At 39.7% G+C, this 15,448-nt stretch overlaps 1 protein-coding gene across 1 annotated transcript in view; it reads right to left on the reverse strand.

Moving 5' to 3' along the window:
* pcsk5b (proprotein convertase subtilisin/kexin type 5b) overlaps positions 1-15,448 on the reverse strand; it is a 98,618-nt gene that overhangs the window by 47,824 nt on the left and 35,346 nt on the right. The window contains exons 10-15 of the mRNA XM_084728823.1: positions 9,619-9,722; positions 7,658-7,775; positions 2,660-2,848; positions 2,076-2,212; positions 1,341-1,472; positions 1,038-1,140 (exon numbers count right to left, since the gene is read on the reverse strand). Coding sequence (XP_084584949.1) covers positions 1,038-1,140; positions 1,341-1,472; positions 2,076-2,212; positions 2,660-2,848; positions 7,658-7,775; positions 9,619-9,722 — 783 coding nt within the window. The remainder of the gene's footprint in view (positions 1-1,037; positions 1,141-1,340; positions 1,473-2,075; positions 2,213-2,659; positions 2,849-7,657; positions 7,776-9,618; positions 9,723-15,448) is intronic.

Genomic DNA, 15,448 nt, shown 5'->3' on the forward strand with positions numbered 1-15,448 from the left:
ATCTAACCAGCGCTTTGCAGTACAGAGAAAGATATACAATAGGTGCAAGATTAAACTTTTGCTTTTTTGATCTGTGTAAAAATGCTTTGAAAAATAAAATGCTTTCCCACCATTAACAAGTACAGCCATTAAATCTCTAAAGTCATACAAAACATATTAAAATGTGGGTTATAGGAAAAGTCTGTAACATATTTACTGTAATAATCATAAAATGACTATGATGTGTCATGAGAAATTAATCAAAAACACTAAGTTGAAATACTCGCTACTCTGACAACAACACTACAGCCACTGTTTGCATTCCAGGCTGGAATTACTGTTTTAGTAGATTAGACTTGTAATTAATTAGTGCTAAATGTTAGCTGAATGAGTAAGTGCCAGTTTATGAGTTGTAAGAAACCATTAATAATCTTTTAGAAGTGGAAGATGTTTATAACTTTTAGACTGAGCAATATGTTAATGGCGTCTTGCAGACAGAAATCAGAGAGACACTTAATGCAGAGCAGTGGCCTTTTGTTTTCAGGATAGCTGGTTTAGCTTTACATTGACAGACGACGGACTGGTTGCACAGCTGACATTTTGACAGTAATTCTGACAGACTCAGTTCCAGTAATTGTCCCAGTAACAGTGACAGTGACCCAGCATGAATAAGAGAAGGACCTCTCCTCAGTGGAATGCAACAGTCATTAATACACCTTTGAGTTTTCTGGTATGACATGTCCAAATGTCTGTCAATGGACCAGTTGCTCTGCAGTTATTAAGAGGTGATCAACTAGAGCTCATCGTCACTTGTTATTGTTAAATTATGATACTGCACTAGTCTTGTGCTCCTGCAGTGTTCCTGCAGCTTGCCTGAGCTTCTCATCTGGGGAGGTGGGGGTGAGGGGAAACAACTTGCTTTAACCACAGATTGTATATTAAATAGGATTTCAACTTATTTAAGAAACTCTTTATGGCTCCTTTGAGTAGAAATTCTTTGATGTTCTCCAACACAAGAACAATATTCTACTTAATACTTGTTTCTTAGGCAGACAGACCTCGTGTTGTTCTTGAACTTAAGGAAGTAGTGGAGGCAGTTGATGCAGTGATGGGGTCCAGGACCTTCACAGCCGTTCTCATTGCATTCAGAGTCACAGGGGCCTGGAGACACAGAAGTAGTAATGTAGAGAGGTTATGACTGTGGGAGTAGGTTTTATAGTCTAATAACATTGCCAGTATTAACTGACTTTGTGGAATTATTGATTATAATTTATTGCATCCTTTTATAATGCCCTTATCTAATGCGGCAGTACAAATATAGCCAAAGAATTGGCTAGCCTATCTGTGGTTTTAGCACTTACCGTTGTACTCCTCTGTGAACTCCTCATCGGTGGGCGTCAGCGTGTCTGTGGAGCGGGGCTTATCACTGCGCAGAGACGAGTACGGGTGCACAGAGGTGCCATACAGCACCAGTGACCACTCCTTCAGCTTGCCTGATGAAACAGGAGCATTGTAAAACTCATCTTATAGATCCACAGCGAGCAGCTCAACACCCTTTGATATTAATTTGATTTGTATATTTGATATAAACAACCAGATGTGTAATGTTAGCGAGGTTCTTCTGTTAAGTGGGAGAGCAGTTCAGCCATCTTTCAGCACTGGAATGCAGCAACAGAAAGAGCAAAAACCTCATACTCTAAATTATGCTACCTTCCAGGGTATTTTCAGCTACCATAAGTAGATTATATTACATTAAACTCTTAATGACACACATGAGAAAACTAGGCACAAGCTACATGGGATTATAGTGATCAACTGAACAGCTTCTCTGAAACTGCTACTCTCCATTTGAGACTTTACTATGTTGTTAAATTAGTGGGTCATTTGAGCGGTTAAGTTCACTGCCTCCAGAGCAACATGTGTGCTCCTGCTGGTCCTACACTCAATCCAGCCAAAACTTTTTCCTATTCTATTCAATTTTTAATGCGTCAGTAAATTAAATCATATAAAAATACAAATGGGTAAGCAGACTGATGATTCTCTTTCTCTCTCTCTTTTTTTTTTAAGTTCAGCAAATTAGTAACACTGTGTCATACCGGGTACTTTCTGGCTGCGGAGTTGAGAGGGTGAATCATAGATCTCTAGGACCCAGTCGCCTGCTGCCTTCTCTCCCCAGCAGTGGGTGGTCATAAACTCCCAGTTCTTAAAACCCTCCATGGAGTGATCAAACAACCTGCACGTGCACACACACACACATACACACATACAAGTCACACAGATATATCAGATGAGGAAACAACTCAAGTATTGCAAATACTAGTACAAACAAACGCAACTACTCAACCCAAGTACAATCACAGCCTCTAATGAACTGTATAAACATTGTGCAGGACTGTGGTTTATTTGAAGTGAATGTAGACTAGGTACATACAGCGCTGACACTACATTCAGTATCCCCCACTAAAGGGGACAACATTTTATGGTGTTTGAGCCCAAATTAATAATTATTCTTGTAAACAAAGCCAGCTGACACAAGTAAATCCACATTCAATCTGACAACTTATTTAATCAAAAACTCTCATAGCTACTGTAAATACAAAACCCCATGAGTCACATATTTTTCTAATTAACTGTATTTCGTATTGTCAAGTAGATAACATCTCAACAACTTCTTCTTTACCTGTTAGCAAGCAGCTGAGACTTGGTCCCTGAGGGTGAGGTCAGGTTGATTGACAGGTCCCCACGGCGAGGGTGTGTGATTGTAATACGTACAACCACGTGCTCCAGGTAGATCACATGGTGGTTGGGGTTGTCGGTGCATCCCGTCGCCTTGTACACCGACCGCACCACATGCTCTGGACGGATAGTTCTAGAGGATAGAAAAGGAAGACATGAGGAGAAAATACATTATATATGTTGCTTCTGGGACTTAACACACCAATTAAAGAAAACATTGATTAGATTTTTAACGGTCAATAAATGCTTTATAGAGGGAAAAATTGCATTGTACACACATCGATCTCTTTAAAACCAACAGTCCACAGATAGAAACAAGTGCACTCACAAGCAGCTCAACCATATTTTTGGACACAGTGGCATTATCCATGGAGATTTGCTGAGTATATCAGTACATTTTATTGCAACAAAAATTATATCTCATCTTTTCATTTCAAAGTCTCATCTATACAGTGGAGCCAGGCAGTTGCAAAGTGAAATAAAAGTAGTCACCATATTCAAATTCAGGATTTGGCTTCTGAAATTCACTCTGTGTGGCCTCAGCCATAAAATACCTGTACCTGCAGTCTGTTCTGCTCTTTCAGGGAGTGAGACTGGGGGCTGTCTCTCTACACTGAGATATTCTGCTCAGTCAACCCAAGCCAAAAATTCTGTTAGTGACTGACATAACATTCAGCATTGAGTTTCAATACCCTGGGGCACAGCTAAAAGCAATCACATGTACTTCTTTTTGATTTATCCTCCTCCAGAAACCAAAGAGCATGTACAAGGTCCATATTAAGGTATTCCATTTCCTAAACCTCAACTAGCCAAAGAAACCAAGAGTCATGAGGATGATAAGAAAGACAAAGAACATTATTTGTTCTGTCTGCTATGCAGAAAGATCGCTTAACAGCCAACGCAAACATCTAATGACCTCTTGAATAACAACTGTGGTATGATCTAATATAACAACGATACAATAAGAAAAACAGTGAAAACATGGACAGGTCCAGTACAGGGGACGGAGAATACCATCTCGCCAGAGCGAGAGCAGGAGTCTGCTGCACAACAGCTGACATATTAACAGGGGCTGCTGCTCAGGAGGTAGACCGTATCATCCACTGATCACAGATTTGCTCTCCAGCCACTCCTGTCCACATGTTGAAGTGTCCTTGGGCAAGAAAGTGAACCCCAAATTCCCCTGATGGTCACGCCAACACCTTACATGGCAGTTTTGATAAACATGCTACATAAATACATCCATTTACCATTTTATTCAAGTCACTGCAGTGCTTATTGGAGAGTTTATTCACTGGAAACTGAAACAAAGCTCATGAATTACACTGGCAAATAACGTTTAAGAGGATTACTATACTTTTTTTCACAGAGTGGAGGGTTGAAAGACAATGACTTGTGCTGTTTGATCCTGTATTGGAAACTGTTTTATTAAATTCCCTGTTGTCAGGGTTACAAACACAGCAATTACGTTTTTAGGGCCTAAGTGATACAGCACAGATGTTTATCATTACAAAGAAAATTACCTTGAGGCAATTGTCAGCTGCTGAAGATCATCTTTAACTGTGCAATGACAATGAAGCTTTTTTTTGTTGGAACAACATATTCCTCAAACTTGTCAGACCATTGATTACTAATTACTGCACAAAATACCAATTTGTTTGTGAAAGGCCAAAATTTGCCATCAATATTAAAGGAGCCATATGTACCCACTGCAAGTGCAAAAACACCCCCTCCTCCCAGGACTCAGGGAAGCTCAGGAAGAATGCTGGAGCACAAAACATGGACAACATCTTGAAATTACAATAACGAGCCCTACAGTGCAAATTGATCAGCTCTTTATAATTGTCAGCTCTCTGTCAGTGTAAAGCTAAACTCGGTATCTTGAAAAAAAGGCCACTGATCTGAAATATAGACACTAGACTCTCCAACTTGAGTGACTGCCTGTCTCACATTGCCTGTCAGGCTCCATTTACATATTGCTCAATTTGTCCATTATAAACATACTACGCGTTCTACAAGATTATTAATTATTTTTTACAACTCATAAACAGACACTTACTCATTCTGCAAATATTTAGCATTAATCTGAACTGCAATTAACATGAAATGGGCAAAATAAAACAGTTCTTCTGGCCCAGAATAGGAAAATTCAAAAGGAGCACACTAAAGCTGTAGTGGTGTTGTCAGAGTAGCATGTATATCGTTTATGAATTATTATATCAAAAATATGACATAATTCTCCTCAACTTTAAGCTTTCAATTAAGAAATACATTTTTAAGTTCCAAATTCACCTGTTGCATATCAATTAGATCAACCAATTAACCCGAAAGGGGAAAAAGTGGTTTATTATTATTTAAAGGAATCCATTATTAATCATTTTTTCCAGAATAACAAAAGGTAAACAATCTATAACAATTTCTCCTTTTGCCCTTCAACTCCCTCTCTTATCATTTACATAATTTGAGGGACTATATAAACAATTTACATTGAAACCACTGAAAACAGAGAAATACACAAGAAGATTTAAATGAGCTCATGCAGACATGATGGAATGAATAACAGAAAGAAAACACTGATGTCTCTTTCATAAGTCGTCGATGACTACTTGGAAGGCGGACAGCAGTAATGGCTGGGGAGTCTAGGGCTGATATCACAGCTCTGGCTTCTCTATGACACAACACAGATAACTGAACCATACGCATGGGACCAAGCAGAGCAGATGCACAGCTGATTACCACCAGCCTGATTGCACACAGATCAGGCAGTTTTCCTGGTGCGTGCTCCAAGTGGAGTGAGGCGAGCGATAGCAGACAGACATTACCAAACGCAGTCAGAGGGGCCAGCCAGAGGGTGTGTGGGAACACAGCAATGAGGTGACGGTTGCACTCGTGTAGCAAGTTAGGAGCACAGAACACACATGCACACATACAGTTCACACACACATCTGTAGATTTAGTGACAAAAGAGAAGAGACGCCTATAGACCTGCTTCCAAAAGACATGAGCACAATCTATGAAAAAACACTGGCACTGTCATGCATATACTCAACAAAGGGGTTCTTTAAGGGAAAAGTCTGTTTCAGACTTTTTGGGGCAATTTGAAAATTCAGTTTTGAGCTGTGTTACACATAAAACTTTCATGAATTCTTTGCCTTCGTTCCAAAAACAAAACAAAAACAAAGCCTTTTGTTTCCTGGTGATTGCCTACTTCTTTGCAAGCCTGTCATTTGGCTGGGTGAACCAAGTGTAATTCTGTTTATAAACAAAGCTTGAGCTCCCAGTAACTGGACCAATGTGTGACTGACCATTTCACACATCTAAGGCTACTTATAAATGCACTACAAATGGGGAAAAGGCTAAAACGACGGGGTTGTTTTTTTTCTTTCACACAACAACAGTGGAAATCTCTCCATAAGCCAACACACATTACATGAGTACAGAGGTCTGCGCACGACCGCCTCTGACACAAACTGGACTTAACATAAGCCTCATATGGACTGACTTGTGCACTGGAGCAGAACAGACAGAATGACACTGATAATGCTGCAGTTTCTGGCCACCGAGCCTTCAACTGAAAGCAAACCAGTTCAGGGCCCAAGTTCAGCCAGCCAGCCTAACACAGAACAGTGCTCAGGCTTCCAGCTGCATCAAGAATAACAAGCTGTGAAGCCTTGGCTCTCTCCTTGTGTGTGTGTGTGTGTGTGTGTGTGTGTGTGTGTGTGTGTGTGTGTGTGTGTGTGTGTGTGTGCGTTTGTGTGAGTGTGAGTAGTAAAGGTCTTATGTGAGAACTACCCTGCCAGAACTAATGCTTGGCCCCTATCAAGGTACAGCTTGCACAATCACACTCTCAAACACATGTCAGTGCATAAAAAACCAGGAACTGAAAAAAGATAAAAATGAGAAAGATATTTCGATGTTTTGTCACATATGTTGGTCTTAAAGTTGATTTACTTATCTGACATTTCATTTTAAACATGTTAAAACGTCAGAGCTTCAGAGTCTAATACAATTAATAAACCCGTTTAAAAATTAAGTGCGGAACTTTTGTCTCCCCCCCTCAGAGAGTGACAGTAATTACACAAACACAACTGACGCATGCTTGGGAAATGAGCCTACAGGTGAGCTCCACCATACTCCAAGTTGCTGTTGCCTGGGTGCAAAATACACAAAATGAACAAAAAAAATTGCCTGCGTGATTATGTGGCTCAGATTTTGTTTATTTGGTCATTTTTCCTTGATTTTTGTGCTTCTACCATGGATAAGTGTGCTATGTAGTTAAATAGTTTCTTTTTTGTCTGTTTATATGATCATGAGTCTGTACAGGGTACTTTATTTTGAAAATTGACCAGATTGTCTACGCTGTGTCTGACTTCCTGCCTGCTCAATCTGCTCTGTGCAGTTTGACTCAGTATCCATCAAAAATAGATTCTTCTGAGATGTGCTGCAGCGTGTCTGGTGCAATCAAGCCATTAATGATTCAACAGCAGTAGATTTCCAGAATAATTTTATGTGGGCACCCCAGTCCATATGTTTTTGGTATACAATGATATTTTGTTCAAAAGAGAGCTTCTGACTTTACAACAAAGGTTGAGGACCATGAAGAACTTGACTTGTCTGAACAGAGCCCTGACCTCAGCTCCATCACCTTTCGAATGAACTGGAACACCAACTAAAAGCCAGGTCTTATAATCCAAAAATAAGTGGCAGACCTCACTAATGCTTTTGTGGCTGAATGGGAGCAAATCCATGCAACCTGGTTCCAAAATGTTGTGGAAAGCATTCCCAGAAGAGTGGATGCCGGTATAGCAGGATATTAAATTCCATGGTTTTTAAATGAGAGGTTCAACAATGACATAGTGGTTTACTGTCTGCATGTCCACATACTTTTGGCCATGTAGTGTATAATGAAATGCTAAAACAGATCTGTGCGTGCATGCTCTACCTGATTTGTCGGTCTGCGCTCTCCACACAGACATGCTGGGTAGGGACTTGCTTCCACCGCTCTGCCTCTTTCACCATCGCCTCAGCGTCCATCAGACCAAAGCCATACAGGTGGCTGACTGTGGGAAAGAGTGAAAAGTTAGAGCTGATCGGGCCACACCAACGCTCACTCTACTGTTTCTAACCCTAACCCCAACCCTGATCCTAACCCATTCAAACTCCTAACAAAAATGTTATGTTATTTCCCACCTTGAAACCATGAAACCACCAAATATAATATGAAGGAGGGGGTCAGATTAAGAATCAGTAGAAAAGGTCCAGACAAGTATGTAGCCATTCAAAAGGCACCTAGTATTGCACGGTTTTAGGCTCCTAGTAAAGACTGTTATGTACGTTTTTACAGTGGCAAAATTGTCCACTGCTTCATCTTGTTGTTTTAACAGGTATTCTGATGAAAATCTTTAGGAAATATAAGGTAGTTGTCTACAAATAAAAAAGAATGTTTGGAAACCACTAATCTTATGGGTACAGCAGCTCAGATATGAATTCCTTCCATACTTCTCCCACCCCCCCCCCCTTCTCTGTTCTGTTTCTCTTTAGTTCCTCTTTGAAAAAACAGTCACTTGGAAAATCTCCAGGCACACTGGGCCTGCAGCCTGGCTGACCCCTAGTTCTCACTCTCTTGGTTTCTTTCCCTCAAACACACACACACACACACACACACACACACACACACACACAGGTATGCATACACACTTAAGCATGCATTTACAAAGTTACAAAACAGCATCCACCACATGGACCCTGACAGATGGCAGCTGGCGGCACAGTAGTTAAGCAAGAAGGAAAATTTTTAGGAAACTGCTCATCGCCCCTCCTCTGATTGGGAAAAAAACTAATTCACGAGTTGAAATAATGTATATTGATTTCTCTGTGACTGTATTTTTCTTTCAAACACATTGCATCCCTCCATTAATCATAAATGCAACTGTTGTGTAATTGATGAGTTGAGACAATATCAGACAATGCTGAAAAACATTAAAAACCCACAACATTATCTACTATGTGTGGTCCTGCATTCTAACTGATCTGAAGTTGTAAAAGAGTTACCTTTTCTTTTACAATTGCTCATGACGGCCATAAACATCAGCTTCACATTACATTACATTATTATAAAGTCTTATGAGGCCTTATTAGTAAAATTTTTTGGTTTTTTTATCCAATAGCAAGTAATACCAAGGCCAGGATTACCAGTATCAGCAGCTCATGTGTTATCAGGGAGCAAAATATGTTATAATTTACAATAGTTCTACTTTGTCAAACATAAGGCATTTCTTTTTACTATTCTCTGTTAATTACTTAATCACATGTATGTTTAAACACAAGATAGTTTTTAATGGTAAATTAAGGGATGTTGACTGCGCATATGTACACAACAGCAGCAAATGCAAATATTGCAGCACAAGGATGTTGTCTAACATGTGCTGGACTCATTTCTTTGGTATCAATCCTATTGACACTACTATTAAATCTCAAAACAAGACATTGTTACAGTAGATGTGATATTTTTGGGATCGATCTGCCCACCCTTAGAAGATACACAGATTCATAGTAGTGAATCAAAAATCTCAAAGATATATTAAACAAAAGTAACTGTCCAACACATCAGATAGCTTTAGGATAAGATTTTTATTGATTACCAAAAAGAAATAAACTGTGACAACTAAGATCTGCAGTGCTCTTCATGTAAGTTAACAACATGAGGTGCAGTGAACCTTTGACTGATTTAAAGATAGTTTGTTGTGTTGAATTATTAATAAGAAATTGAGATACATTCCACAGTAATCTCCTCCTCGGATGAGAAAAGTGTGTGTGTGTGTGTGTGTGTGTGTGTGTGTGTGTGTGTGTGTGTGTGTGTGTGTGTGTGTGTGTGTGTGTGTGTGTGTGTGTGTGTGTGTGTACCGTTATAACCAGCAGCATTAGTCTTCCAGTCAGGGGCACTGAGATGTCCAGCTCTAGAGGTCTTTACAATGATGTGCTGAACATCTCTCCATGTTAGAAGAGGACTAGAAGAAGTAAGCACATGCAAAAACACAAATACATTAATTTATTTATCATAACATTAAAAATCCAAAGACCAAGTAGGAGCACATAACTGAGCAGGAACTAAGTAAATGAGAAGGGACATAAAGACCTGCATTGCTGTGTACATCCTCAAACAGATCTATGTACACACTTTAAATAATCAATGTGTAAATCTAATCTACACACACGCATATAAATAAATGAAAAGGTCAGGCAGCACTGAAGATGTATACACAGGAATGAGGATGAGGAAAACGGGGGGGACGGACAGTAATAAATTTTAATATTTTGCTTATGGGAGTGACAGTATGTAGGAGGATGGGAGGATGAAAGCGGAACATAATAAGTTTAGGATAAAAGGGGGAGGAGGTTAAAACAGCGCAATGAGAAAGAAAGCGGATGAAATGCAAAGCAAGGTAAAGAAAACATAGGAATATACAGTACAGTAGATGGAAGATTACTGAGAGAGAAAATTACAGAGAGGCATAGACGGAGTGCATTGATGCCCGTTCATCTGTCCCTAGTTTCTCAGATCTCACGTGAGATCCATTACGAGATGGCAGCCATGTGTCTCAACTTCTTTGATGTCCAAATGCTACATTAAAAAGGGAAAAACCAGGAAGAAGTGGGTCACTAAGTTTCCTGGGATTCCCTTCCATCTCATATGCTGGCCAGATGCTCCATTCCCTCCCCTCATGTCACTCCCTCGCCATCTGAGACCTCCAGAATCTGCACCACTCTGAATCAGTTGACCTAAAACTAATATTTAAGGTTTCCAAATTGTAACCTAACATTCAGATTTTAAAATTTCAGAGGATCAGTTTGATTTGAGAGGGAGACAGAGAGCAACTGACAGAAAAATGTGTCTGACCTGGACACCCTGTGCCTTTGCCTGTTGAGCTGCTGGCATTGGAGGAGGTTCTTTCACAGCTTCCTGTGATCTCTTAAACAAAAACGCACTAGGACTTTTAAAATCCTTAACATCTGGGAGAAGTCTCACTGTCACACATTTAGCCGCTGATTTTCACAGATTGCACTCAAAAGTGTCCTTCACATATTTATTCCATAAATATTCTGTCAATTTTATGTGAATCTGTGGAGTACTGAACTAGGGAAAGTGTTCAGCAATGCCTTGTTTGGTTTTGTTTTCTTGTACTTTCCATCTTGTCTTTATCATAATGTCCTAAACATCTATCACATTATATGTTGAAAAACAGTTTACACGTAGATCTTGTGATCTGCCATTAAAAAATGTCTTGCTTTCTTTATTTGTTATTTGGGGTTGTATATGGTGAGCAGAAAAATGAATAATTTAAAAAAACAACATAGCATTCATTCCATGTGTGTTTAAGAGTCAGACCTCCGGAGTGTAACAATCACATGTTGACTAAGTGTGGAGTATTACTGCTTTACATGCAGTCAGTGATTTGTTCATTTTTAACATGTTGGATAGGACAGTTTCTTTTCATTCACATACAATTAGCAAACCAAGTAATAAACAACTGTTTTGGTTGAAAAAGATGAAACTGACAGAGGGCCGGGACTCAGAGAAAAAGTCACAATTATAACCTCAGCACCACAGGCAGTGCCATGGATTTATCAATATACAACACAGTTTGGCTACTAATATTTCACAGCCATGGTCAGAACCATAGATCTTAACTTGCACAAACCTCAGTCAGATAAAGGATCAATGAGTCAGGCAGAATAGATGAACATTCTCAACTTAGCAACGCTTCTGCCCCCGCCTTCTCTCTGTTAACAGGGAATGGAGAGGCGGGATGACAGGTTACCACAGAGGATGCATTTAGGTCATTTGGCTAACAGGGGAGATGACATCCCCCCTCATCCTCCCTTCAAATTGTCTACTGCTTAAATGGGTATTTGAAGCCACCATTTATTCATTGGCAAGGTCAAGCTAGAGGATCACATTCAGATTAGTCTATCAAACATGTTCCTGAGGGCTCAGACCTCTGGGACGCAATAATTTTGATTCTTAAACTTTTTCACACTGCAAGAAAATGTGTGCTGACTGTCCTTAGTGACCTAGACTGACACATTAGTCTCTACACACTTCATTCAGTTAAGACTGAAGATAGTCCCCCACCTTTCATTACTAAAACTGTGTGGAAACAATTAAAGAGTCTTAAAAAATCTGCACTGTAGAACAAATCAGCGTCTTTAAGGTGGCCCTTCATTTTAGGGTGGCGATATGCAGAAAGTCTTGTGCTTACCAAAGAGGAGGAGAACTGGGGTAGGGGTGGGGGGTCTCTGGTTTACCATTGTCTCTGGCAAGACGTGTCCAAGAAAAAAACAGTAAGGGACACACGTTTGTTACTGGGTGTTATTGCCGCCATTTAAACAACTGTTTTGCATTTAGAAATTCCCAAACAATTGGTAGGCGGCAAGATCTGCCTATCTGCCCTGTTTTTCAAAGATCAGTGCAAGTTCTCTATGGTTTGAAAATCAGTCATTATAGTAAAAATTGGACAGCAACAGCACAAAAATTCAGCTACTCTGAAAGCTGGCCGTCAACCTCTTGCAGAACTAAGAGCCTGGAAAAGAGCTAGACTTTTCACATTAGCTGTCCATCATTCCCTGGCTTTTAAGGGAAAGTAATCAAATTGACTTAATATAAGTATCTATGTACGCATGTATGTATGTATGTATGTATTGGGTCAGCTTTCTTTCTTTTTGCTAAGACATTAGGCATGTTCAAAAGTCAATGATGCCCACACTTATCAAACCCAACTGAAGAACACAGACTAATAGTTGAAAATAAAATATCAAGTAAAAAGTAATTAAAGGATGGTAGCACAGATATGTGCTATGAAAAGTCAGAATAATTAATGTTCAGATCAATATTAATAGGCTTAGCTGCCACTGTGTAATTATGGTTCCATAAATGTTTTATGGTCATTAATTAAAAGTGACTTTGGCATCGTTATCTAGGCCACGACAGCCTTCCCATAAACAAGCCAATACTAATTAATGGAGTAGCTCGCATACTGGGGAAAACCAGCAGCAAATCAGTATGTCTCATATAGGTTTCTTTGTGCTCGTCTCAAGCATAAGTATGGATCAGTCCAAGTCAAAAATTTCAACAGGCTATTGTCATCTCACCTTGGTTCTTTCAAATAATGGAAGGATACGCAGTAAACTATAATCAGCATTTTTCACTCTAAAATCTGCCTCTCAAGATTGAATTTCAAAGCAAACGAATAGAGAAGAAATAACGTTTTGTTTTGTTTTTCACCCATCTGTCCCTGCATTGGTTTGTTAAAACCTCCCAGTAGACGAGGTTCTTATGGTTATCCTTGCTCATTTCTTTTTTATCCCTCCTAATTTCCTCACTGAAGTCTCCTGTCTCCATGTTCACTCACTTTTCCATTTCTTCACTTCCAAGGACAAAAGGAAAGAAATAAAAGTTTCTGAAGCTCTAAAACGCCGCTGCTTGCTGTGCTGGAGTCGAGCTCATAAAGAGATAAATCATGTGCAGATTTAAAACATCTTAAACTTGGCAAAATCTAGAGAGAACAGCGCAAGGGACAGTTTTCCATACCAAGGGAAAAGACCTCACAACAGAGAGTTTAGTGAAGTCTAGCGTAATGGCGTCTTGACATGTTTATCACAGAAAGTTTGTTCGCTTTCATTCATCAGATAAGAGCAGATACAATCTGTATTGCACCGACTTTGTCTAAACTTTCCGTCTCTCCCTTTCATCCTGTCCCCCTTGCCTGCATGTGCATGCATGCAAGTTTATCCATGTGAGAAACTGAATGAATGGATATAAGGGAAGGAAGAGAAGGGAAAAAAAAGACCATCGTGACAGTGGTGGAGGCACAGCAAGCATGACAGAGAGGAGGTGAGAGCTAGCAGAAGAGAAGAAAGCAGGCAGGCAAGAAGCAGTGTGTGATAATCTTGTTGAGGAAACAGGCTTATGTGCCCAGCACTGCCTGGAAACCGAGAATATTTTCTACTGTGAGGATTTGGATTGGATTATCCAGGTTAAATGAAGTGACCTCAGCTAACTGAGCCGCTCAACATGTGATGATGGGGTAAAGCCCAATTCATAGTCTTAGCACCTGCACTGCACTCACTCCAGTTCATGAATTAAATCACAAATTAAGCACATCAACAGATTTTGAAGAGGGGCAGGGAAGGTGTCTGTGGTGTTTCACACATAAAGCAACCAGGACATCTAGAAGAAACAAGGGCAAGGCAGGAAATTGAAACCAACTGAAAATAAAAAAATGCTTTTATCCCCTTTTTTAAATCTGTTTATCTCTCTTTCTTACTTTTCTTATCTTTGAAAGTGCCAGTTTTCTCCAGTCCCCTCTAGCAGAAATATTTGGCAAGAAAGCACCTGGCCCCAAAATGTCTGCTGGTAGCCCTGCTAGTTGCAAACGGCATGAAATTCTGCCACAAATGACATCTTGAAACCAAGATCTAAATGGTTTATATGTTTAAAAGCAACAAAAAGGGGCAGCAAAAAATATTCACTTTGTCACAGAGGACTAAAGAAACTCTTTAAGCTTTAATAAGATCGAATCAGAGAATTTGGACTTTTCTTTCTCCAACCAATTAATTGTTTATCAAAATAGTTGCCTTTTAATTTAATAGTTAGCAACCAATCAAGCAGGTCTAATTTCTTTTAGAACATGCAGTAATCAGCCACAGTCTATATCTATTCACTGTTATGTAGAGCCTTCAGTTTTATAGACAGCTGAGACGAAACACTGTGTACAACCAAGGTACGTTATTTATAAATAGTTACAGAAGTCCAGAGTTCAAATGTCTGCAGTAAAGGAAGCAAACACCCTTGTCACAGGATCCCAGGATCCCATGACAGCATTGTGACATATGTGATAATGTACTTGAGGAGATGGAACTGAAATATATTGTCATGTCCCGGCCAAGACAGGCTATAGTACGCTATACTATATACTGGTCACTACCCGGAGTGCTTAAAGGGATAGTTCGGAGTATTTGAACTGGTTGTAGTCAGTGTACTACCTTCATTAGATGGCGGTCAACACACTCCCAGGTGCGGTGCACCAGTAACTCCTGTGTTCTGCAAGGTTAAATTACTGTTTTTGCCTTAAGAGTCTGGTGACTTTGAAGGGCGTGATATTTGGCTTATATAACAGCGGTTTCTCATCATAAACAGCTGTCTAAAGTGGTGAAAATATTCTAAATATAGCATACACTTAAACTGCGACTGATTTATTTTTTTTAGGTGGCTAAAAAAAGTTCCTCATACAACCCCAGTTCAAATAATCCAAACTATCCTTTTAATTCTATTAAACATCATGCACCGTTCACCACTGAAGGAGGGTCATGACAATTCACAAGCAGGGGAGCACTGACTACAAAAGCAGAGCACACGTACACTTTAGTGAACATTTACTGAACAAGGTTGTAGTGTATCTCTATACCCAAATGTACCCACACTCACTTAAAACCCTCTCAGAAGATTCACTGGAGACCAGGAATCAAACAGAGTTTCTCTGCCTATTTCAGTTTCACAGTCTGCACTGGCATTCAGCTATTAAAATGATTTTATGACACTCAAACCTGCTTTGGAGGAACCAGAGGGAGTCCTGTAAGACAAGCTGCCTGTTCAGAGATGCAGATGTAATACCACTAAATGTGAATTCATCACTACATAGATGCAGGATAATTGCATGTAGGGACTGAAACTCTG

This window comes from Lutjanus erythropterus, chromosome 10 (assembly GCF_056507025.1).
Source record: "Lutjanus erythropterus isolate fLutEry1 chromosome 10, fLutEry1.hap2, whole genome shotgun sequence".
NCBI classification, from domain to species: domain Eukaryota; kingdom Metazoa; phylum Chordata; class Actinopteri; order Lutjaniformes; family Lutjanidae; genus Lutjanus; species Lutjanus erythropterus.